The following is a 22,939-nucleotide window of genomic DNA, read 5'->3' on the forward strand; positions in this document are numbered from 1 at the left end:
CACTCATTTTCCTTTGTTCAGAGTGGACAGGATGGTATTCGGATAATGTTGTATTGGCTAGGAAGAATTGTATGTATAATCAGATAATCAGGATACCCCTGTTTTTATTCTTTTTTTTTTTTTTTTTTTTGTCTTCTTTTCTTTTTCCTTCTTCTTTCTTTTCATTTGGGTCTTCCCCATGCTTTTTCGGGCTTAAGCGGATGACTGCTGTGCTGTCGGTGGCGTCGAGTTTAGGGTTGTCTGTACGCCCCGAGAGGGGGTATGTGCGTATGACCCGGGCCTTTGCGTGGGTCACGGACGGGCGCACACCCACCCCCGCGCCGTGGACCACCAGGGCCGGACGGGACGGTCCTCGGGGGTGGGATGTTTGCGCTGCTGAGCTTGGGCTTGCGTTTGAACGTAGAGAGCGGGAGTGAGTATGCGAGGGGGTGGTTGTAACTGGGGATGCGATTCATTGAGAGGGTCGAAGTGTGGACTGGGCACGCCGTACTCTCCTTCTTCTCTTCCTACCGCTGCTGCTGCTGATGGTGGTGATAGTCCCGGAGATGACGACCGTGATACTGTCCCCGGGTAAACAGAAGCCTCCATGGTCCAGCGCGACTGGGAGAGTGAAGAAGGAGGATGATGTTGATCTGGACACCCGGACCCGGTAAAGGCGCGACAGTAGGCGGCGTATTCTTCTTTGAGGCGTTCTTCGTCGGAGTCTTCTACTTCTGATTCTTCATCGTGTTCGTCGGGGTCGTTGTCTTCGTTGGTTTCTTCTTTGAGAGGTGCGGTGCGATGGTGTCGTCGTCGTCGTCGTTGTCGTCGTTGTTGTCGGCTATTGTATCCAGGGGTGTGGTGAGGATTATCTTGTTGGTTATTGTTGGGATTGATATCGTTATTGTTATCGTGATTATTATAATGGGGGAGATCCGATCTATCTGACCCAGTGTATTCCTCTCGTAAGGAACGACGAGAGATGCGATTGACGACCCAGCGGGAGAGGTTGGCGATGGAGGGAGAGTGACGGAGACGGGGTGGATGAGAGTGAGGATGAGAGTGAGAATGAGGGTGAGGGGTGAAGGAGGGGACGGAGGAGACAAAGGAGAGGTGGTCGGAGTCGTTGATGATGTTGATTGTTGGCATTTTATATTATATTATATTGTATTAGATATTGTATTAGATGTTAGATGTTAGATGTTAGATGTTAGATGTTAGATGTTGGATGTTGGATATTGGGAAGTGAAGGGATATATCCAGGATATATAGTGGGATATATAGACCATGACGGGAATTTAATCCAACAAGAATCAAATGATAGGATGGATAGAAGGAGAAAAATGTGCCGGACATTCTCAGTATATATAATCTTGTATATATTTTATTATATATATAGAGAGAGAGCAGATTGTATAGAATGGATAAGACAGTCTCAAACCAGTCCAATGGCAGGATCGGTGCAGACGCCACCAGCACTTGTCGAGGTCGTTACCCTGTCTTGATTTTGACGTATGGGATGATTGAATTTGGCTACTTACGGGGATGTACTTTGATTATTTTTTGATTATTTTTTGATTATTTTTTGATTATTTTTTTGTTATTTCCTAGGGGTGCAGGTGTAACTTATATATGTTGCACTGAGTATTTGTAGGGTTACGTGAGTCTAAAGTGTATGATCAGGATATCTTTCTTATATCTATACATGTATCAGCCCCAGACTCTATGTAGTTATTATAAAGCATAATATGTATAATATGGAATGTAGAGTATAGAGTCTATCTACATATCTAGAACAATAATATCAATATCATACATATAGAGATAATAGAAGATATAAGATGAAATAATATAAGCTAGAATATTGAAATGTCTTGGCACCGGTCATTCCCGTGACCCGCAACTCGCACGCTTTCTTTCTCTCTCTTCTTCTCCCTCTCCAGTTCATCTTCATCTTCCACCACTCCACCACCATGTCCTTCCGTCCGGTCTTCTCTCAGGTATGTGATCAATTCCTCTCATTATAACGATTGCAACTGACCGCCAGGCTACCCCCCTCGCCGCCACCCTCCTGGCCGGTGGTGTCGCCCTCTATCCCCGGCGCACCGCGTTTGCCGAAGAACCCCGGGACCAGGTATGTAGCTCCCTCCACCTCCAACCTCAATGCATCCTGCTCATACAACCAGCGGAAACCCATCTACGATGATCTCTCCGACGTCGTCTCCCCCGTCGCTCCCCCCGTCGCCCCCCCGTCGACACCCCCAAGGAGCCCACCCTCCCCGTCGAGCTCCCGACCAAGTCCGCCGCTCCCGCTCCCGCGTCCTCCGCTCCCACCCCCACCGACATCCTGACCGCCCAGGTCCGCCAGGCCCGTGTCTTCCTCTACAAGAACTCCCTCGCCGCCGAGACCTGCTTCAACGACATCCTCGCCCGCGCCCTCAACGTCGAGAACGCCTTCACCAACACCGTCGCCGCCCTGGCGCCCTCCCCGGAGTCCGGCGAGCGTCTCCTCCCCGGCGGCGCCTACGTCGTCGTCGCCGCCATGGCCGGCTCCATCGTCGCCCGCAACCGCGGCATCATCCTGCGCTCGGCCTCCCCGCTGGCCTTTGGCACCGTCGCCGCTTGGTCCTTGCTCCCTGTCACCATGCGCAACGTCTCCGACCTCGTCTGGGAGTACGAGAAGCAGGTCCCTGCCGTCGCTGAGCAGCATCTCGCCCTGCGGAACAATGCCCAGCACATCTGGTCCACTGGTCTGGCCCACAGCGCCATGACCCGTGCCATGATGGAGGAGAAGATCGGGGACGTCCGGAAGAAGTTGGAGGAGGTTGTCAGCAAGGGTCATTAACTGTCTACCTTCTTCTTCTTCCTCCTTCCTCTCCCATCTCTCTCTCTCCCTCCCTCTCTCTGTCTACCTGTCTATCTCTCCTCGCTCTGCTCCCGATCTGTGGATTTCCTCTGTTAAAACAACCCCTCGGTTGACATTTCTCTCTCCCTGTTTAGCGGATGTGCGGGTCGTTGTATCCCGTTGTTTCTATCTGGTTCCTTTGGCATTATCTGTACTCTACATTTAGATCGGAAGGATTCCTTGATTTTTCCTCCCTCTTTTCCCAGTATTTCTTCTACGAAAAGTAATAATCCACCTGTAGGATGATTCATAGTAATATGGAATATCATAGGTCTACCGAGCCAGCTCAACACATCACGCGGATCCACCCTCCGCCTCCGCCTCAGCCGGCGGCGGAGACTGCACCCCGGCCTTGGGAGGCGGAGGAGGAGGAGATTGCACCCCAACTTTAGGCGGCGGTGGCAGCGGCGTCCCCCGTCTTGACGACGGTGCATAATCTTGCTCCTTACTCTTCTGCTCCCCCTCCGCAAAGTACTCATCGAACGCCCGACTAGGCGACACTCCCCCCGCGCCCGCACGTCTCCCCCCACCACGCCGCGTCCCAGACGGCGACTGGCTCGCTGACGGTGACACTGACCCCGCCAACGGCGGCGGCGAGGCCATCGTCGCTGGCATCAGGAATTGACTCCCGCTTCCGCTTGCGCTTCCGGTGTCTGCCTGCTGCTGCTGTTGCTGTTGCTGTTGCTGTTGGAAGAGGCGATTCGCAAGAGGCTCCGAGGATCCATCCTCGCGCGTCTCAAAGACAACCTCACCGGGTCCCTCGACTTCCTCGCCCAACCCAACAGGAAGCCTATGCAGCGCCCCGAAGCCGAGTTCAGCGCCCAGCGCGCCCTCTCCGCCCCAGCCGCGCGTAGGCACCAGCTCGACTTCGCGCACGACGTCGAATTCGCTGTTGTACACCCAGAGGACGAGCGTGCGGTTGAGGTGCTCTTCGACGAGCTCGCCGAGCGCGGATTCCCCCCGGAGGGTGCCGCTCGGGGTGCCGATTATGTAGTCTGAGTGCGGGAGGAGGCCGGCGCGGTAGGCCGGGCTGAGCGGGGATGGGATGGACAGGACGTGCCAGATGTTTTGGGTGGAGGAGAGGGGCGCGAGTTGGAGGGCGAGGTTGAGGGTTGGGTTGGTTGGGGGATGGGGAGGGTTACGGTGTGGGTGCGTTGGCCCTGTTGGTTGGTTGTTAGTGTACTGTTGGGGCTGGTTTGTCTGTCTGTCTGTATCTTTGTATTTCCTCCGGGGGAAGGTAGTGGCGTACCTTTGCGCTCCATATCTCGAAGCTCACGTTTCCTCCTGCGCAGTTGCGCACTTCGGTCGCGAATAGGGAGGGGTCTGGGTCGTCCTGGATGACACCGTCAGTTTCCCATCCTTTTCTTTCCTCTACTTTTGTTTCTTTCCATCAAACTCACTATCAACCGCCCGTTGATCCCCACGATGAAATCAAACCACGGCTCCAGAGGGAGCTCCGCGTCTTTATTGCGGAGGACCTGGAACCCAAAGGCGTTGTCGTGGGGGGACTGCGCGTGCTGGAGGGGCTCCGCGTCCAGCCGGCCGATGAAACGATTCAGGGCTCCAAACATGCTGTATCGAATTCAGTGTGGGCTAGTGTCGTCTGGACAGGTGTTGGGAGACTTCACGAGGCGCAGTTGGACTCGGTGGTCTGTTGGATGGATAGATCGGGTGCAAACGGGACAAACACGCTATCGACCGCGTTATCGGGATTGATCCTGACTTTCATCATCTTCGTCCTCTTCTTCTGGTGTCAAACAAAAAGAATAGAGAATATTATGAGCGATGGGCGATTCTGATGGAGAGGCACCCTCTGAGGTCCACCATTACAACCATATCAGTGAAGTTCCCTGGGACATTCAAAAGTGCGATTCCTTCCGTCTTCCGCACCGGTTACTGAAGCTAACCCGTCACCCAGCTACTGGCGACAACGCCATAACATCTTCTCCAAATATGACCAGGGGATCTGGCTGACCGATGATGCCTGGTTCGGGGTGACTCCTGAGCCAGTGGCAACGTAAGGAGACCGTCTATCTACACGACGCCATGCGCTTACATATTACCTTTTTTACTTTTCTAGTAAAATCGCAGATCATATAGCCAGCTCCGCCCCCCCGGGCGCAGCGTCCTGGTTGACGCATTTGCCGGCGCTGGGGGTAACTCCATCGCGTTTGCGCTCTCCGGGAAGTGGAAGCGCGTCTACGCCATCGAGAAGAACCCGGCTGTCTTGCGGTGCGCGAAGCACAACGCCAAGATCTATGGGGTGGCTGACCAGATCACCTGGTTTGAGGGAGACTGCTTTCAAATCCTGAAGAATCAGCTTAAAGATCTGGCGCCGTATAGTATTATCTTTGCGAGTCCGCCGTGGGGAGGTATGTCCATAATCCCGTCCCCCTCCCGCCTAAGTCTTCTATTTGTCTTGAGACAGTGGCAGATCTGACCATTACTTCGTGTAGGCCCTGGATACCGATCGGATCAGGTCTTTAATTTGAAGACCATGGAGCCCTACTCGCTCGAAACGCTGTATGCGGAGTTTTCGGCCTTCTCGGAGCACCTGGTTCTGTTTCTCCCGCGCACGTCGGATATGAAGCAGCTGGCTAAGTTTGTTCCCGCTGGGCGCCCTGCAATGGTGATGCACTACTGTATGGAAGGGGCTAGCAAGGCGCTGTGTGTGTACTATGGGGGATTCAATCTGGAGTGATTTTCGTTTACCATTTTCTTTAACTCTTGTATGATAGTGATACCCTGGCTGGGCGTTCCATCACGTGCTTGACAATATGTAGATTGTATGTCATTGTTGTGTAGTATACATTGGTCTCAGATATTGTGTTTCTGGAGACCAGACCATATCTGAATTACAGTAAGGTACCTCTGAGATACCGCGCTAACCTAGCAGTCGCCCGCAAGATCGAGGTACTTCGGAGGTACCTGCCAGTGACGCAGAGCTTATTTCCCGTTCGGGACTAGCGACACAGCAGTCTTGGCAACGACTCCATCTTCTCGTCCACTTCTCTCTCTCTTCCTTCACTTCACTCTTCACTCTCTCTTCACCTGTTTGATTCTCTCTATTCATGGGCTATTGGAGTCTGGGTATGCTCCCCACCTGCTCTCCATGCACCCTCTCTCTTAACTCTCACCCCTCCCTCCCGGTTTGCTCATTTCAGTCTCTGTGAACCGGTGATTAAACCCTTACAACGCGATCAACTTTCGCCTCTATTTATCAACCTCTCCCAACCCCCACTACCAACCACACACTCCCTCAACCACTACCATGCCACACGCTACAGAAACAACGGCTCCAGAGCCGGAGGATACCGAGTTCGAAAATGTCATGCGACAGATGAACGGCCCCTCCTTCGGCTCAGGCGGCCCGTCCTTCGATTTCCTGCAACGCGATCTCGACCCGGGCGAAAAGGCCGACGACGCCGTCGACTACGAGGATTTCAGCGACGACGAACTTCCCGAAGAAGAGGAGAGAGCACGGGCGCCCGCAGGAAATGGAATTTCGATGTTAGCGCCGGAGGAAGCCGCCGACGATGATGACGAAAAGGGCCTGTTTGGCGCGGAGGAGGAAGATCTGTTTGGTGGTCAGGAGGAACAGCAGGAGGACCAACACGCCCCGATGATGAACTCGACGATCTTTTCGGCGATGGACCCGCGTCCCCCGAGCCGGAACATATGGACTCAACCCGCGATCTGTTTTTCGACGAGGAAGAGCAGCAACCGGCTGTGCCGGAACCTATGCAGATTCCCCCCCTCGAGACGCAACCGATCCCCATGTCGATGCCGATGTCTATGCCGATGCCGATGTCGATGCCTATGCCTATGTCGATGCCCACGCCCATGCAGATGCCCACGCCCACCCCGGTGCAGGAAGTTCCACCGGAAACCCCCCAGGAAGAAGAAGAGGAGGAGGAGGAGGAGGAGGACGAGGGTATCTTGAGTCCCACCGGGGACGACATGGACCCCGCTGCACTGCGCGCCTGGAAACTCCAGCAAGCCTTGTTCGCCATGTCCTCGATTGGCCCCGACAACCCCCCCGCGCCACCGGAGAATGTTGAAGAGCTCCTGCACTCCTTGTTCCCCAAGTTCGACCGCAACACGCTGCCGCGATTCCTCGAACTGATTCCCCATAAGAAAGCCTTTTTCCTCGGCAAACAATTGCCGAAGCCGCCGAAACCCACCATCCCGAGCAAAGTCAACCTCGAGCTGGCCCAGGACCAGGAAAGAATCTTCAAAGCCGGGGGTCAGGCCCACAAGCGCTCTCTAGAGACGGAACAGCTGGGCGTCGTGGCGGTGGGCGAAATCTCCGAGGATGAAGAAGAAGCGGAGGAGGGTCATGGGGACGAAGTTCGGGAGGAGCTCGACCACGACACGGACGCAGAGGAGACGTTGCCCGGCGGGGTTACGTTGGATGATCTTCGCGTCGTGTGTATGGACTGGGATGTGAAGGATGAGGTCGAAGAGTCGTCGGCCATGGACATTGACGTCCCGCCCAGTGGGGAGCCGAACGGCGATGTGGAGGATGAAGACGACTGGATGGCCGAGACCACACGTCCGGCCAAGAAGCGCAAGACGGGCCGAGACCCCATGGACATGGTGGCTCTGTCCCATATCGACTTCCCCTTCGTCGATGACCCCGAGCAGGCCACGTCGCGCATCGCTCAAAAGGTCACTATGGATATGAACGATCCCTACCTGCTGCTGGATGAGCGCGGTGTGGACTCGACGGCCCAGAAGCCCAAGGCCTTGGGCGCGCGGAATCGGGACGAGATGGATGCCAACGTCACCCGGCGTCTGCTGTCGCGCTACAACATCTCCAACGACTCGGCCTACGAGATGCTCAAGCAAAACCACCAGAACAAGGTCCGGAGCACGCTGGGCAACATCACCCTCGAACACGGCATGCCGGCCCTGCGCTTGCAGTGGCCCTACTACCGGACCGAGCTCACCAAGGCCGAGGCGCGCTCGTTCCACCGTCCGGCGCTGTCCTTCCGACCGGGTCAGACCTCGTGGTTCAAGAACACGGCGTACATCAAGCGCAAGCACCAGCGGGGCAAGGAAGTCAAGGCGCTCTACGATTCAACCCGGGCCCTGTCGGCGGCCGACAATTCCAACGTCCTCCTGGTCGAATACTCCGAGGAGGTCCCGCTCATGATGTCCAACTTCGGCATGTCCAATCGCTTCATCAATTATTATCGCCGAAAGAACCCGGACGACCCCACGCGCCCCAAGGCCGAGATCGGCGAGACGGCGGTTCTGCTGCCCCAGGACAAGAGCCCCTTTTCCATCTTCGGTCATGTCGACCCCGGCGAGGTTGCCCCCGCTATCTCGAACTCCATGTACCGCGCCCCCGTGTTCCAACACCACGCGAAATCCACCGACTTTTTGGTCGTTCGGAGCAGCACGGTCTCGGGGGGTAGCGATTACTACCTACGCAACATCGACAACCTGTACGTGGCGGGACAACAGCTCCCGTCGGTGGATGTGCCCGGCCCTCATTCCCGAAAGGTGACCACCGTCGCGAAGAACCGCATGAAGATGCTGGTATACCGTCTTTTGAAGAAGAGCGGCGACATGCGGCTCTCGATCAGCGATGTCACCGCTCACATTCCCGGCACGAGCGATATGCAGAACCGGCAAAAGGTCAAGGATTTCTTGCAGCACGACAAGGACTCGAAGTACTGGGTGCCCCTGGAGCCGGTCCCGGAGCAAGACACCATTCGGTCGTGGGTCCAACCCGAGGACGTGTGTCTCCTCGAGTCGATGCAGGTTGGCCAACAACACCTGCACGACACCGGCTTTGGGAACGACGCCGAGACCGGCGGCGAGAACAACAACGAAGAGGACGAGGAGAGCGAGAGCTTTGAGCAGCAGATGGCGCCGTGGAAGGCAACCCGCAATTTCCTTCTCGCATCGCAAGGCAAGGCGATGCTCAAACTTCATGGGGAGGGAGATCCGACGCGCCGCGGCGAAGGGTTCAGCTTCCTCAAGACCTCCATGAAGGGCGGTTTCAAGGCCGTTGGCGAGAGTGTGGAAGACAAGCTGGACGCCCAGCGCCTCAAAGAGCTCGGCGGCCACAGCTACAACGTGGCACGGCAGCAGCGGTCATACGAGACATCGATCCGACGCATCTGGGATGCGCAAAAGGCGAGCCTGTCCTCCACGGTTGAGCATTCGGACGGCGGCGAGAGCGACATGGACCAGGACGACGAGGACGACTTTAACAAGCCCACCCCGCGATCGGAAGCCCCCACGCCTGTGCCCGGCCGTCGTGATGATGAGACCACGAGCCAGTTCAGTAAGATGAGCATGCCGGACCAGAAGGGGAAAGTCCTTCGTATCATGCGGTCTTTCCGAGACGAAAAGGGCGAGATCTATCAGAAGGAAACAATGGTGTGGGACCCTCGTGTCATCCGCCATTATATCCAGCACCGCCATCGGGTCGAGTCGTTGACCACGAAGTATGTGTTTCTTCTTCGTTTCACCCGTCCTCGCAAACTGACGTTATCTTCAGATTGGATGCTCTGCAACCCACCGGCGATCCAGAAGTGGATGCCCGCAACAAGAAACTGTATGCCCCCATGACCTTGTATCCCCCCGTTCCCCACCTAACTCCCTCCCAGCATCGAAGCAGAACTCAGCCGCTTGAACCGCAACAAGGAGCGCCGTTTCGCGCGCGAGAAACAAAAAGGCGCCACCAGGGCCTCCGCAGGCGACTCCCCAGCCGACGGAGGCGTCGGCAGCGGCCGAGGAGCTGGTACACAGCGCAAGTGTGCCAACTGCGGCCAGGTCGGCCACATCAAGACCAACAAAAAGTGCGTTCGCCGTGATGAACTGGGTTCCAACCCAGACATCCCTCCCCTTCTTTCCCCCCAGGACCCTCCCCCATTTTTTGCTTCGTCGTTCCCTGTCCCCTCTGCTGCGAAGCCTAGCGTTGCCCGAGCTCGGCGTTCGCGCAGTAGTAGTACACCTGGTCCCAAATCGGCGTCCCCACAGCCGTGACATGTCATTGAAGAGGTTGAGCATTGCGCGGACGGACAGAGTTCCGTCCAGCCCATGCCTCCAACTTCTTGTCCACTCCCCTATTCCCCTGACATACACCCATCTACCCCTTCCCATGGACCCACATGCGAAGCCAAAGAAAAGACGTCGACGACCATATCGTCTCGTCGCATGTCAAACCCACTGGACCTAAGGCATTGTTTACCAAAAGCCAAAAAAAAAAAGACAAAAAAAGAGAAACACACCAAAACAAAACAAGATCAGATATGCTAACGTCTTGGCCGCATCGCCGCGCAAATCTACAGACTCTGCCCCCTCCTCAACGGAACCATGAAACCCGAAGACCGAGTCAGCGATTCTGCCTTCGCTATGGGCGCCCCTCCTGCCATATAAGCTAGGCTTTTCCTCTACAGACGTGTCTATCCTTGAGAAAAAGACCGAAACGAAAAGAATCTATATCTTTTCCTAAAGACGCACACACCAGAACTACAGTCCTGATGATAGTGTTGTTGTCGTTGTCATTGTTGTTGCAGAATATTCGCTAACGAATGAATGATACCCTCCCTGCGATTGATTGATTGATTGATTTGTTTATCTTTTACTTACTTGCATTTATATGTCCTCCTCTTCTCACCTTTGCTCTCATATTCCTACATCCTCTCATGATACTTACTTCTTCACTTTATTGTTCGCCACAATGGCCCCGGACGGTTACGGTTACGGTTACGGTTTGGTTGGTTGGTTGGGTGGTTGATTGGCTGGCGGGCTGGTTGGTTGTTTGTTTCCACAATTCATTGCATTTCTTCATCTTCATCTTTATACTCCTCCTATCAAATCATTCGAGTCTTTCCCCCTCGATCTATCCCATCATGATCCATTCCATTCATCCCCAATCTCCTCGTTAAACGAGCCGAACCTCGGACCTGGACCCTGGACCCTGGCCATGATCATGCCGAACAAATGTTCAACCACGACGACGGTATCCGAAAGGAAGGAAAGGAGGAAAAACAGGCCAATACGAAGAAGCGATTGGTGTTGGCGCATAGATGTCTTTTATACCTTCAATTTCTACATTATTTTTTCTTTCATCATTATTCCCCTAATGGGTTGATTATTTGCATCATTCTTGTTATCATTTCATTCCATTTTGCAGCTTTTACATTGTCTTTTTGCTTTGCCTTGTCTCTATTGCCTGCCGTCTTTCAGATTTTTCTCGTGCTTTCTCGTGCTGCAGCGGTTTGAACGTTTATGTGGCTTACTTTTGAGATTGGGTTGTGGGATTCTCTACTCTCTATTGAGGTACTTGATGAGCGTTCTTGAAAGCTATGGATGGAAGGACAGGATGAAATATGTATTATATTAGCGATGCTGATGCACTGCAGAATCAATCAAGTGCGGACCAATTGCCTTGCCAAGCAGAGGTATAAAACATCTACCGCTTTTGAACAAGTGCTATGCTATAGTGTATGCGGTATAGTTAAGAATACACCATGATCTAAACGACAGACTGGTTGGCACAGATTAAGCTTGCGCCGTGCTTGACCCAACGATATGTGTGGAAGCTGACTGATTGTGAATGAAGGATAGATGCACCATGCCCGAAATTGGAATATGACTGGTATGGCCATCACCCATACAACTCAGATAGATGACCCTGCGAGAAGTACGGCCGGCCTCGATCGGGAGTGAAAGCCATGGCGACGGCCTTGGGACGGCGGTATGTGTACCCCATAAAGGCGCCGTTCTTGCGCATCTCGAGAACCGTCTGGCCCACGGCCTTATCCCGTAACAATTTGTCTCGTGGCCGCTTTTTTTCCTCTTTCTTTTTGGGCTTTGGCAACTCCACACCCCCTTCAGAGCCCTGTTCGCACGGAACTTCGTCTTCATTGGCTTCGTCCTCGGGTTCATCGAGGTCAGAGACGGCCGACATAGCATCGTCTTCGACCAACAGACTACAATCGTCAAAATAACGGGTATCGTCCCATCCCCTCACCTTGGGCACAAACGGGGGTATCGAACGGTGTATTTCGTCCCATCGGGTTCCCCGAAAGAAAGGATGTGCCTTGATATCCGTGGCATCGTCTGAGTATACGAAGGAGACCCTTTGGTCGCGGTTACGGGGGTCGATGTTGTAGAAGAAGGGCCTGGGATTGAAACCCGTCTTGAAGACGTCATTCTCTCTGTACTTGCTCGACGATAGGCGATACTCCTTTTCCTGGAGTAGGCGTGTGATGAGATCGATTGCCTCCGGAGAGATTTGTTTGTCTGATGACTCCTTTTGCAATGGGAAGTGCAATGTTTCATAGTGTTTCTTTCCAATCGTTAGCCACTAGTCAGTTCACTCGTAGACATTCACAACTAACATGGATCTTTATCTTGGTCTTCTGCCGGTCTTCCGACGCAAAAGGCGTGAATCCGTACAGACACTAATGGACTTGGTCAGACACCTATTGTTAAGATCACTCAGAAGGAGGAGGAGGTTCTACCTCGTAGAGGATGATACCCACACTCCACCAGTCGCATCGCCCGTCGTACAAATCCGCTCGGACTACCTCGGGAGCCATGTACTGGCTGGTTCCCACGACACTTCTGGCTAGCCTTCGTCTCTGATTGCGATCACGCCACCCCAAGAGACCAGCAGCTGGTGGTGGACATGTTATCTCATCAGTGGAGTAGCTCTGTCGTGATTTGGAAGCTGCCTTGGCTGCCTTTTTGGCTTCTTTTCGATCTTGCGTGTCCCCCTCAACTTGGATCCCCAGCCTCTTCACCAATGAGTGACGATGCTCAGTGAAATACGCTTGGTCATGCGACCAATGTCCATCAAATGCTAGACCAAAATCTGAAATCTTCAGGTGCCCCGAGGCTGAGATGAGGAAGTTATCCGGCTTGACGTCGCGGTGGATCCATCGAAGGCGATGGGCTTCTTCCACGCAGAGAATCATCTCCGCGATGTACCAGCGCGCGACAGTTTCTGGAAGTGTACATCGGCGCATCAACAAGCCGAAGAAGTCTCCGCCAACCATATAGTCCATGATGAGGTACAGATAACTGTGGTCCTGGAAACTGGCGATCAAGGGCACAATCCAGCGAGATTTCGCGGACGCGACTAGGAAATCTCTCTCGGCTCTCAGGTGCCCTTCTTGACAGTTGCGAATCATGGCCGACTTTCGAATCGCTTTCATAGCGAAAACGTCCTTTTTCACTCCCACCATGACCTTTCTTCGTTCTTTGTGGGGGATACCTTCACTGGAAGGCTCGGGACTCGAGACCCGCACCTCGTTCGTGCCAGAGACATTGTTATCATAAGAATATAAACCCTTTTCCCTCACTAGACGGACGACCCCGAAACTTCCTCTTCCCAAGACTTTGATGACTTCAAACTCAGCCACCGCCGCAGCCTGGTTATGGGGCAATGATTGAGAACGGGCCTTGAGCACCCGACATTGCCGAAGATATTCTCGCTCTTGTGCAATCCAGTTTCTCCATATCCTCCCCCGTTCTTCCGTCGTGAGAGGGAAAGAGTAGATATAGTGTTCCAACTCATACCTCCGTTGCAACCGGGGGTCCCCATCGGACCAAAGGGCTTGGAAGTATGTCTCCAGAAACACCTTTGCGTTCGCAGCGGCTTCAACGGTGAGAACGGATGGCGATGCTCGGGAAGTCTCCCGAATAGGATCAAGTGTAGTTCCGACGCCTAGGCTGGACGGAAATGATCTCTGCTTATTGCTCGACCTATCCGAAGGCTCGGTAGAAGTTGGTGGTGTCGACTTCGAGCTCACTGGAGAGGTGCTATCTTCGAGGCAAGTCGAGGGCACAGAACTATCATTGGCACTATCCCCCTGGCGGAGTGGGTCATCTCGTGTTTCCCCAAAGTGAACGGTGCGAAGGCTGGGGCGTGAGCGTAGACGCGATCGACGGATCACAGTGGGATTTCCGAACTTGGTGGACAAAGTACGTGAAATGATACCAGTCAGACCCGCTGGGGAGGACTGGCTTCGCCCAAGTCCGGGATCAACGGAGCTCTCGTTCTCTGGAATATCTGTCTTCCGTAGACGAGATCGATCTTCCACCCTTGAGAGCCGTGGAAATTCGAAGGAGACACGCGGTGTCCCGGAACGGCACCGGGATCTGTCCCCTGGTGGAGCGTTCTCCGCGCCATCGGTTGATCCAGTGTGTGGATGGGTGTGAAGTGGATGCGGAGGGCCAGCGAGGTGCCCTGGCTTCGGACTCTCGGGCGTCGCAATGGTTGTTTTGGTAGCTACCAAGTTGCATCAGCCCATCTGACCCATGGATCATCCCAACCCGCTTACCCTGAGTGGAACTGCGAAGACCAAGCAGCGATAGAATCCTGGAGCTTCTTTGCTTAATCCGAGCCCGTATCTTGGCCCTCTGGATGCGTAGGGCCCTGGACGAGTCCGAGGCCGTGGTGTCCGACATGGCAGTTCTATCCCGACCAGTAGATATAGTCTGAGTAATCTGTGTCGGTCATGGGAAGCATAACAGACCCGAAGAGACTCAGCGTTCTTCACGGCAAATGGTGACAGGTTGCCGTGGAGCCACAAAAATGCAGACACTATACTGGGCTTAACACATGCGTAATGATAGTAGAGAGCCAGGGTGATGAAGCCCTCAATCGGATGGAATGGCCAGTGCTGTGCATGGTGAGGATGAAGGAGATGGAAGTTCTAGGTCGGCCAGGTAAAGGTGAGGTTTGTTATTTTTCATCGAAGGGAAACCGTGACCTGGATGGCCACGGGGGGCAAGAGCGGTCGTTTACATAACCCAACAACCATAACTTGGGACGTACACGATGGTTGAGGCAATAAATAGGTAATATTTAAATGATACTTTTTCCATTATTCAACAACAGGACGTGGATTGCTTGCGATATCCTCATCCCTACTGCATGCACATCGGGGACTCTGCAAGAAGATAACAAGTCGGATATCACAGAACAGAACCTAACTATATTCAAAACCCCTATAACACCATTCCTTTTGGGAAAAACATGAAACATTGATATGAAAGAGAGCGGGCTCCACCACACTGACGGCCATGGGGCGTGTCAGGGGCGATGCGCCGACACACATCGTACAGACTCAGAAACAGGCAATTATTTGATCTCCAGCAGCTTGACATCGAAGATCAACTTCGAGTTGCCGGGGATGCCGGGGAGAGCCTTCTTGCCGTAGGCAAGGTTGGGGGGGATGGAGATGCGGCGCTCACCACCGACAGCCATGCCGGCGACACCGATATCCCAACCCTTGATGACCTCACCCTTGCCCAGCTTGAAGGTGAAAGGCTTGCCCTTCTTGTTGGCTGTGGGAATACGACGTTAGCGAGAACTATTCATAAACAATTGGTTGAAGCGAGGGGATTGAGAACATACAGTCAAAGACCTTGCCATCCTCGAGCTTGCCGATGTAACGCATGGCAATGGTGTTACCGCTCTTGGCGGCGGCACCGCTTCCCAGCTTCTTGTCATCGATCTTGACACCCTTGATCTCCTTGACACCCAGGGTGCCGGTGGACTTCTCGGCAGGCTTCTTGTCCTGGGCGGACGGGGTGGGGCCCTGCTCCAGGTTCTTGGCGAACTGGACCTTCTTGGCCTCCTTGCCCTCCTTCTTCTGCTCGACGGGGGCGGCGTCACCGTTGTTCTTCTTCACCTTCTTCTGCTGCTTCTTGCTCGAGGCCTCGGCCTCCTTGGCCATGAGATCGTCGAGGCTCTCGGCCTCGGCGGCGGCGCGCTTGCCCTTGCCCTTGCCCTTGGCCTCAACCAGCTTCGGGGCATCCTCCTCACTGTCGACCTCGGTGATTCTCGGGTTCTCCAGGTCATCCAGGTCGTCGCTCTCCTCATCCTCGTCCATGAGGTCCATGTCGAGCTCATCCTCGTCGGGGGAGAGGTCGTAGTCATCCTCATCCTCCTCATCGGAGTCGTCCTGGGGCTCATCCATGGGCATGACGTAGTTGCCGGTCAAGTAGATGGTGTGAGTACCGGTCACCTTGAAGAACACGCGCTCATCCTCGGACACGGTGATGTCGAGGGGCTGTTGGAAGTTCTGCAAGCCGTGTTAGCAGAAACCCATGGCTCGAACCACTCTGGCGGACTTACTCTCTCGGGATCCAGAGTGCAGATGACCATCTCGTCCAGGTCCAAGCCCTCTTCCGACTCGTCATCTTCATCATCCTCCATGGCGGGGCCCTTGCCCTTGACAAGCTTCGAGATAGCCGCCTTCAGGTCAAAGTCGTCGTCATCCTCGTCCTCGTCCTCGTCCTCGTCATCCTCCGCCAATGCCTCCTCCAAGGCCTTCTGGGCGGCAGCCTTCTTGAGCTGACGGGCACGCTCCTTGTCGCTAGGACCGCCGTTAACCTCATCATCATCCTCGGAATCCTCATCGAACTCATCATCCTCATCCGACTCGTCAAAGTCCAAGCCGGGGGGAGGACGGACGAGCTTCAGAGTAGCCCGCGGACGCTGGTTCTCGACGCCATCTTCGAACTCGGGGGTCTCATCGGGGTCAATGGCCGCCATGTTGACTCGGAACTAGCGGAACGGTGTGAGAATTTCATCTTGCGACATGAGGTTCACGTGGACGGAAAGCAATCCAGGACTTACCATAGCAGCGACCTCAGGAAGGGCCGGGATCAGCGCACCTCCAGGAGGGACGCGCAGGGCGTAGAGAGCCACGGGTTGAGTTCCAGACATGATGGGATATAGCTCTAACGATGGTCTATAAAAGGGAAAAGAAATAGAGTGAAAAGAGAGATTGGGGGGAGTGGGGCAAAGAGAGTAAGGGATTGAGAGAATAGGATATGTAGAGATAATATCAGACAAGCGAAGGTTCCAAAGAAGAGAAGAATCGCAAGTGTCCCAAGAGAAGAAGAAGAAGAAGAAGAAGAAGAAGAGAGAGAAGAGAAAAAGTTTTGAGACGGCGAGAATCAACGGCAGAACCCAAAGCGGTTTAGTCGCCGCCGACTTTGATTTTTTTTTTCTCCCCTCTTCTGCCCGTAGCTACCTCACCGCCTGCTCTATCGGACACCGCCTAAGATTACTCCACGTGATATGCCTCGGTCACGCGTTCCGCCACCGCGTATCATCTTGAATACCTTCATCTTCCTCTGTCATTATCTCCATTCATCTCTAGTACGTGGGGTTAAAACCATGCCCCTGTACATCGCCCACCATGGGCTCCCTCCTTGACGAAAAATCTAACTCGGTGCGCAAACGTATCGAAAACCGTATGTTCAACTACATTCTTATGACGTAGTACCACGCGATGGACAGACTAACAGCGGTACGTTCACTTTTAGATGTTTTTGAAGATGAGGTAGGCGAAGAATATGAGGCGTCTGCTTTTGGTGGCTTCGGCGACTATATGCGCCGCAAGAAAATCAAATTGCAGAACCTCGACGCCGAGATCCGTTCCTCATCCGGAGATTGTCCGCCGATATTTCGTGGCGTCGTGGTGCACGTCAACGGGTATACGCAGCCGTCCTTGCAGGATCTCCACCGCATGGTAGTCAGCCATGGGGGTGGTTTTCTTCAGTATCTGGAAGGGAAAACTTCGGCAACCCACATTGTTGCCAGTTCACTAACCCCGAAGAAGCGGGAGGAATTTCGTCGGTATCGCATCGTGAAGCCGGCGTGGGTGGTGGAGAGTATCAAAGCCAAGCGCTTACTCCCATGGGACGCTTTTCGCGTAGTAGACGAAGGGCAATCCCAGAAAGTGCTGAAGTTTGACAACGGGCGTGTCCTGAACGAGTCAAACACTTCACAGTCCAGTTACCGCGATCAGACGAACTCTAGTTGGTACACATCACAACTAAGGGAATCTGCGCAGGTTCAAACTGGGCAACCGAGCTCCGGCGTGTCTGATATGAGTCCTACCGCTGATCAACCGGTGAATCCGCCGACCCAGTCGGATTACGGGGATTTCCCCAGCTTCACCTCGCTTGACCAACCAAACGAAATGAGCAACAAGGCAGCTCGGTCCAGTCTTGAGCCCGTTGAAGAGCGACCGAGGACACCAACTCCTCTTGTTCACTCGCTGGGAGCGACTCATAGCCCTTTGAGGTCGCCCCCGGTTGTAAACCAGGCGTCGTCACCTCGGCGGGATGCTCCAGCGCCAGAGGTGACTTCGGAGGAGTACAATGCCCAACTGCTCTCGGATCCTCGCATGCGGAACAACAGCGTTGTCAATCCAGAGTTCATCCAACAATACTATAGAGAGTCTCGTCTTCACCACCTGTCAACGTGGAAGGCAGAATTGAAGGCCCAGCTCCAGTTAGCGGCAAAAGAGAAATCCCAGTCGCCCCTAAGCCGAAGAAGGCAGATTCCTGGGGCGCGGCGGTACATTATGCACGTTGATTTCGATTGCTTCTTCGCCGCAGTTGCCGTTCTCAAACATCCCGATCTCGACGGAAAACCGGTCGCCGTGGCCCATGGTACGGGCAGCGGCTCGGAGATCGCCAGCTGTAATTACGTCGCTCGTGCGAAGGGCGTCAAGAATGGTATGTGGATGAAGGGGGCTCTGCAATCGTGTCCAGATCTGAACGTCTTGCCCTACGACTTTCCGGCATATGAGGATGCCAGTCGGAAATTCTACAGCGCCATTCTTTCAGTGGACGGCATCGTGCAGAGTGTCAGTATCGACGAAGCGTTGGTCGATATCACCGGCCAGTGTCTGGAGGCCGGGGGCTCCGATGGGAGAGGCGTGTCCGAAGGCTCCATCTACAGAGAGCAAGCCAAGGCGGATGAAATCGCCGACAGTCTCAGACACGCCGTCAAATTGGAGGCCGGGTGCTCCGTCTCTGTGGGCATTGGAGGCAACATCCTCCAGGCAAAGGTTGCTCTGCGAAAAGCCAAACCAGCTGGCCAATTTCAACTCAAGCCGGATATGGTGCTTGACTTTATTGGGAACCTCACTGTCCAGGATTTGCCAGGCGTGGGCTACAGTCTCGGGGCAAAGTTGGAAGAACTTGGTATCAAATTCGTCAAAGACGTCAGGGATCAGTCAAAGGAAAGACTCACTTCTGCCCTGGGACCCAAAACAGGGGCTAGGATCTGGGATTATGCCCGTGGGATCGACAGAACTGAAGTTGGCAACGAAGTGATGAGGAAATCCGTGTCGGCGGAAGTCAACTGGGGCATTCGTTTCGTCAATCAAACCCAGGCAGAAGATTTTGTGCGCTCCTTATGTGAAGAGCTACACCGACGACTCGTCGAAAACCTAGTCAAAGGGAAGCAGCTCACCCTCAAAGTGATGCGACGATCAGCGGATGCGCCATTAGAACCCGTCAAACATCTAGGACACGGAAAATGCGATACATTCAACAAGAGTGTCCTGTTGGGAGTGCCATCTAATTCCACCGATGTCCTTGGCAAAGAGGCCGTCTCCATGCTCAAGAGTTTAGCAATCTCACCGGGCGACTTGAGAGGCATCGGAGTGCAGATGACCAAGCTCGAGCCTCTGAAACCTGCAACGGGGGGAAGCATCGAGGCCAGCCAGAAACAACTCAATTTCAAGGCCTCCCCTGCGCGTAAAAGGGCACAGCAAGCCCATGACCCGGACGATTTGGAGAGCCCACGCAAGGAGGAAACGGACACGGTCAACTACGGGCCGTCGCTCAACGACAGCAACCAGAAGCCTTTGAATATATCAGGCACTCAATTCATCATGCCATCTCAAACCGATCCGCAGGTCGTAGCGGAGCTCCCGAACGATATACGATCCAAGCTCGTCGCACAAGGAAAGCAGGCTTCTCGGAGAGACCGGTCGACTTCACCCTGCCCTCCTCCTCGTCGAAGCCAACCGCCGGCTACAGCTGAGCTTCCACCCCAGTCTCAGCTCGATCCGGAAACCCTCGCAGCCCTACCTGAAGATGTGAGGGCCGAAGTTCTAGGCTACTACAACCAGCAAGGCCCCTCAGACCCTCAGGCTGCACCCGGACTCACAGCACCTACAGCACCCGCAACGATGCCTGCTCCTCCCAACCCACTCCGCTTCAAAAAGCCCATTAGCCCACCGAAGAAGAAACGCGGTCGACCCAGCACCAAGTCAACCGGCACTACGACCCTTCGACAAGCCAACTTCCTCTTCCCACGCCCCACAACCCCCACCCTCAGCGAAGAGCGACGCGAACCATCTCCCCTCCCCGACCCTGCCAACGAAGTATCGCCCGAATTCCTCGCCGCCCTCCCAGAAGACATCCGGCGCGAGGTCCTCGAGGAACACAGACGAGCGCGCACGCGATCACGCCCAGGCAGCGCTACGCAACGCACCACAGGACAACAAACCCGCCCTTCTAGCGCACCGCACGCACCCGCTCAAGAAAAACGACTCCGACTCCCTCCCCTGCCGGAACGGCCGACGTTCACATCGCAGAAGTTATCCAGGCTGTCTGATGTGCGCGACGCAGTCGGGTCCTGGCATGACGCGTTCGCGGAAGAAGGGCCCTTCGAAGAAGATGTCGAGGCCCTTGCGCATTACGTGAAGCGCGTGGTGGTGGACGAGAGAGATCTGGACAAGGCTGTCTCGCTCACGAAGTGGCTTATGTGGCTTGTTGAGGATAGTCGTCCGATAGGGGTTGGCGGAGAGCGTGGATCTCCGAATGGTGTTTCGTGGGATGAGGCGGTGCGGTCTTTGCAACGGGGTGTTATGGGGGGGGTGGAAGAACGGGGGTTACCTCCTGTGGACTTCTCTTGATGTACCTTTCATTTTATATATTACAATAATTATGGCATAGCATGTACATAGAATTTAGTCCGGGCAGTCACATCACATATATCATATAGAATCTATGAACATAGCGATCCGTAACTGTACGGACTATGGCACGTCAACGAACGCCACAGCATCGGCGGTGTTCTTCCCCCAGAGAGCATTATACAGAACTACATACGAGCGGAGTGGGTGCAACCCAGTAGAGCTCAAGGAACTGGTCCGTTTTGTAGTTGGTTCAATCTGAGCAAAGTTGGGGTATAGCATAACAACCCCAGTTGTATGATCTGCAACATATATATATAGAAAGTGAGCTTACTGGGTACTATCATCTACGAGGTGAAATCTTTTCCCAGCACATCGGTATATCTTGATCAAAACTAGTCTTGCGAATATGTGTGCTGGCACTAGTAGGCTGGAGACCAATTCTACCAACCTCGAGACCTAGAAATCCGATTGCACGGTAGCAAGAGTAACAGGTGTTAACCCGGAGCCCGAATCTCCTAAGATCTTTGGTATCACTATGATATGAGTCTGATACTGTAGAACGCATGCAGCGTACAGTTCTGCGGGTAGCCTCGACCCCAGACATAAAGAGGATGACATAATTCTGACCCAGTTGCAGTTACCAACTGTATCGAACAGAGCATGTAGCATGTCACGTTTGAGACGTAAACAACCCAGCCAGGTTCTTGCACACGAGCTGACGGGGTTATACTACGTTCTCTCCATACCAACTAGACACCGATGCGCGCCTGCCTGGAGGCTCTCAACAACAAGACGCTAGCGAGATACTGATCCCAGAGATCCAAATACAGCAGCTGCCATTAGAATTAATGACGGGATACGGCCACCACGAAGAGGTAAACACTCTGCCGACAGTTATTCTGCGGTCGTGAGGGGTATTCCGGTCACTATTTCAGACTCAACCAAGCTTGCATCGATATGCAGTCGAGTTCTCAAGGACAAACACCCGAATGGGGTATACACTAATGACGCGCGAGACCGAGCAGCGCATGGACGCAACATATGTGTGATATCCCACATTTGCTTGAACCTCTGGCGCGTGTGAAAGGGTCTTCACTAATCTAACGTAAGAACAAGTGGGCCTTGCGCATCGCTGCCTGACTGCAGGCATCATGTATCAAGTCCAGTTCGAGTTGATCCCTACTAAGGTTAGTGGAAGGTTTTGCCAAGATGGCCCAAAAGATGACAGATGATCTACAGGTGGTGGCTGCAGTATACCGAAGACTGCGGGTGTGTACGTTGCGGCAGATCAGTTCGTAGATGGCCTTACATAGAGACCAAATCGGATGTCCTGGAGGGGCGGCTGTGATACTTGCGTTCCTGAAAGAGCAGTTAGAAATGCCATTGCATGTCATCTTCTCCCCGAGCGGGGGGCGAATTGGGTCATGTTTGTACAATCTTGATAGAGCTGTTGAGCCTCTTGAAATAAATTCTTCATAATGCGTACATACCATATCGCCCCTACGTCTATAGCTGGGCATATAGGACTTCACTACAGTGGTTGCCACATGTGGAACTGGTGACATGATCTGACGATCCGTATTCACACGGACGTCTTAGTATAAGTCAACCAATTCGAGGGAATGATGGTTACCAAGTAACACCAGCCTAAGAGGCTGATCGTGCAAAGGAGATACGAGCCGAATCGAACCGCTATAATCTCACCACAGATACAATTCCAATTCCGCCGTGTCGAACCTAGCCATTAGCAGTTCGGTATATTTATGGACATGATACTTTCCCTGGTGCAGACGGACAACGGCCCCAACCCTGGGCCATCTCCAATCACAGAAGAATACCCGATCTATGCCAGCCTTACTCGATAAGATGACCACCAAGTGTCACATTGATTTACATGCAGCCAGGGCTCAGAATCACCTGCAGCAGCTACAACCCGAGACACTGACTCGGATGCACGCTGTATCACCATGTTCAAAGGCGGCTGTCAAAACCACGAGACCTGACTTTCCGTCTAGAGAAGCCATCATTGGTGGTGAGGTGGCGGCGTTAGCAAGCCTCATCGTGACATCCAATGATTCAGGTTTCGTCTACATGATGCTGTAGAACGAGCTGAAGGACGAGGATAGGAACCGAAAAATGACTCAACCGGAAAGTCTCGACGGGAAAGCCCCATCTCACAATGTCGATGCACGTCGCGAGCATGCTATCAGGCAAGGCCTCCTGGAAGTTCTTCTCGATATAGAAGACAAGAGTGTATGTTCGCTAGCGAGATACCTATTAAAACCCCCCTTTCCCCCTCCGATTCAGGTTGGGATCCAAGCAGCAATTGAATCTTCTCCAT

The 22,939-nt window shown here is 53.8% G+C and overlaps 8 protein-coding genes across 8 annotated transcripts; 4 read left to right on the forward strand and 4 right to left on the reverse strand.

The window, feature by feature from the left end:
• Window positions 1-263: 263 nt before the first annotated feature.
• P168DRAFT_328161 (uncharacterized protein) lies at window positions 264-1,128 on the reverse strand (the record flags this gene model as incomplete). Its single annotated transcript, XM_024841327.1, has 1 exon — window positions 264-1,128. One exon carries the CDS (start codon window positions 1,126-1,128, stop codon window positions 292-294), a length of 837 nt encoding a protein of 278 aa, XP_024691672.1. The 3' UTR covers window positions 264-291.
• An 817-nt stretch (window positions 1,129-1,945) lies between these two features.
• On the forward strand, window positions 1,946-3,074 carry P168DRAFT_291230 (MICOS complex subunit MIC26/MIC27). The gene is made up of 4 exons (XM_024837369.1): window positions 1,946-1,979; window positions 2,027-2,113; window positions 2,166-2,219; window positions 2,249-3,074. The coding sequence occupies exons 1-4, from the start codon at window positions 1,953-1,955 to the stop codon at window positions 2,822-2,824; spliced, it is 744 nt and encodes a 247-aa protein (XP_024691673.1). The 5' UTR covers window positions 1,946-1,952; the 3' UTR covers window positions 2,825-3,074.
• Window positions 3,075-3,143: 69 nt separating this feature from the next.
• On the reverse strand, window positions 3,144-4,678 carry P168DRAFT_291231 (putative Golgi reassembly stacking protein). Its single transcript, XM_024837370.1, has 3 exons — window positions 4,285-4,678; window positions 4,134-4,217; window positions 3,144-4,066 (listed from the first exon to the last, which is right to left on the reverse strand). The coding sequence occupies exons 1-3, from the start codon at window positions 4,453-4,455 to the stop codon at window positions 3,179-3,181; spliced, it is 1,143 nt and encodes a 380-aa protein (XP_024691674.1). The 5' UTR covers window positions 4,456-4,678; the 3' UTR covers window positions 3,144-3,178.
• On the forward strand, window positions 4,409-5,635 carry P168DRAFT_291232 (RNA methyltransferase). The gene is made up of 4 exons (XM_024837371.1): window positions 4,409-4,749; window positions 4,803-4,901; window positions 4,985-5,256; window positions 5,341-5,635. The coding sequence occupies exons 1-4, from the start codon at window positions 4,670-4,672 to the stop codon at window positions 5,583-5,585; spliced, it is 696 nt and encodes a 231-aa protein (XP_024691675.1). The 5' UTR covers window positions 4,409-4,669; the 3' UTR covers window positions 5,586-5,635.
• Window positions 5,636-6,155: 520 nt separating this feature from the next.
• On the forward strand, window positions 6,156-10,155 carry P168DRAFT_345642 (DUF3591 domain-containing protein; the record flags this gene model as incomplete). Its single annotated transcript, XM_024841869.1, has 4 exons — window positions 6,156-6,394; window positions 6,460-9,348; window positions 9,402-9,458; window positions 9,511-10,155. 4 exons carry the CDS (start codon window positions 6,156-6,158, stop codon window positions 9,887-9,889), a joined length of 3,564 nt encoding a protein of 1,187 aa, XP_024691676.1. The 3' UTR covers window positions 9,890-10,155.
• Window positions 10,156-11,516: 1,361 nt separating this feature from the next.
• On the reverse strand, window positions 11,517-14,326 carry P168DRAFT_319627 (kinase-like protein; the record flags this gene model as incomplete). The annotated part of the gene is made up of 4 exons (XM_024840296.1): window positions 11,517-12,200; window positions 12,253-12,315; window positions 12,376-14,147; window positions 14,200-14,326. 4 exons carry the CDS (start codon window positions 14,324-14,326, stop codon window positions 11,517-11,519), a joined length of 2,646 nt encoding a protein of 881 aa, XP_024691677.1.
• Window positions 14,327-15,002: 676 nt separating this feature from the next.
• P168DRAFT_319628 (FKBP-type peptidyl-prolyl cis-trans isomerase) lies at window positions 15,003-16,595 on the reverse strand (the record flags this gene model as incomplete). The annotated part of the gene is made up of 4 exons (XM_024840297.1): window positions 15,003-15,208; window positions 15,279-15,948; window positions 16,002-16,433; window positions 16,506-16,595. The coding sequence occupies 4 exons, from the start codon at window positions 16,593-16,595 to the stop codon at window positions 15,003-15,005; spliced, it is 1,398 nt and encodes a 465-aa protein (XP_024691678.1).
• A 418-nt stretch (window positions 16,596-17,013) lies between these two features.
• On the forward strand, window positions 17,014-20,658 carry P168DRAFT_255202 (putative DNA damage repair protein Mus42). Its single transcript, XM_024834448.1, has 2 exons — window positions 17,014-17,128; window positions 17,201-20,658. Exons 1-2 carry the CDS (start codon window positions 17,074-17,076, stop codon window positions 20,593-20,595), a joined length of 3,450 nt encoding a protein of 1,149 aa, XP_024691679.1. The 5' UTR covers window positions 17,014-17,073; the 3' UTR covers window positions 20,596-20,658.
• Window positions 20,659-22,939: the final 2,281 nt, after the last annotated feature.

This window comes from Aspergillus campestris (assembly GCF_002847485.1).
Source record: "Aspergillus campestris IBT 28561 chromosome Unknown P168scaffold_8, whole genome shotgun sequence".
Lineage (NCBI taxonomy): Eukaryota > Fungi > Ascomycota > Eurotiomycetes > Eurotiales > Aspergillaceae > Aspergillus > Aspergillus campestris.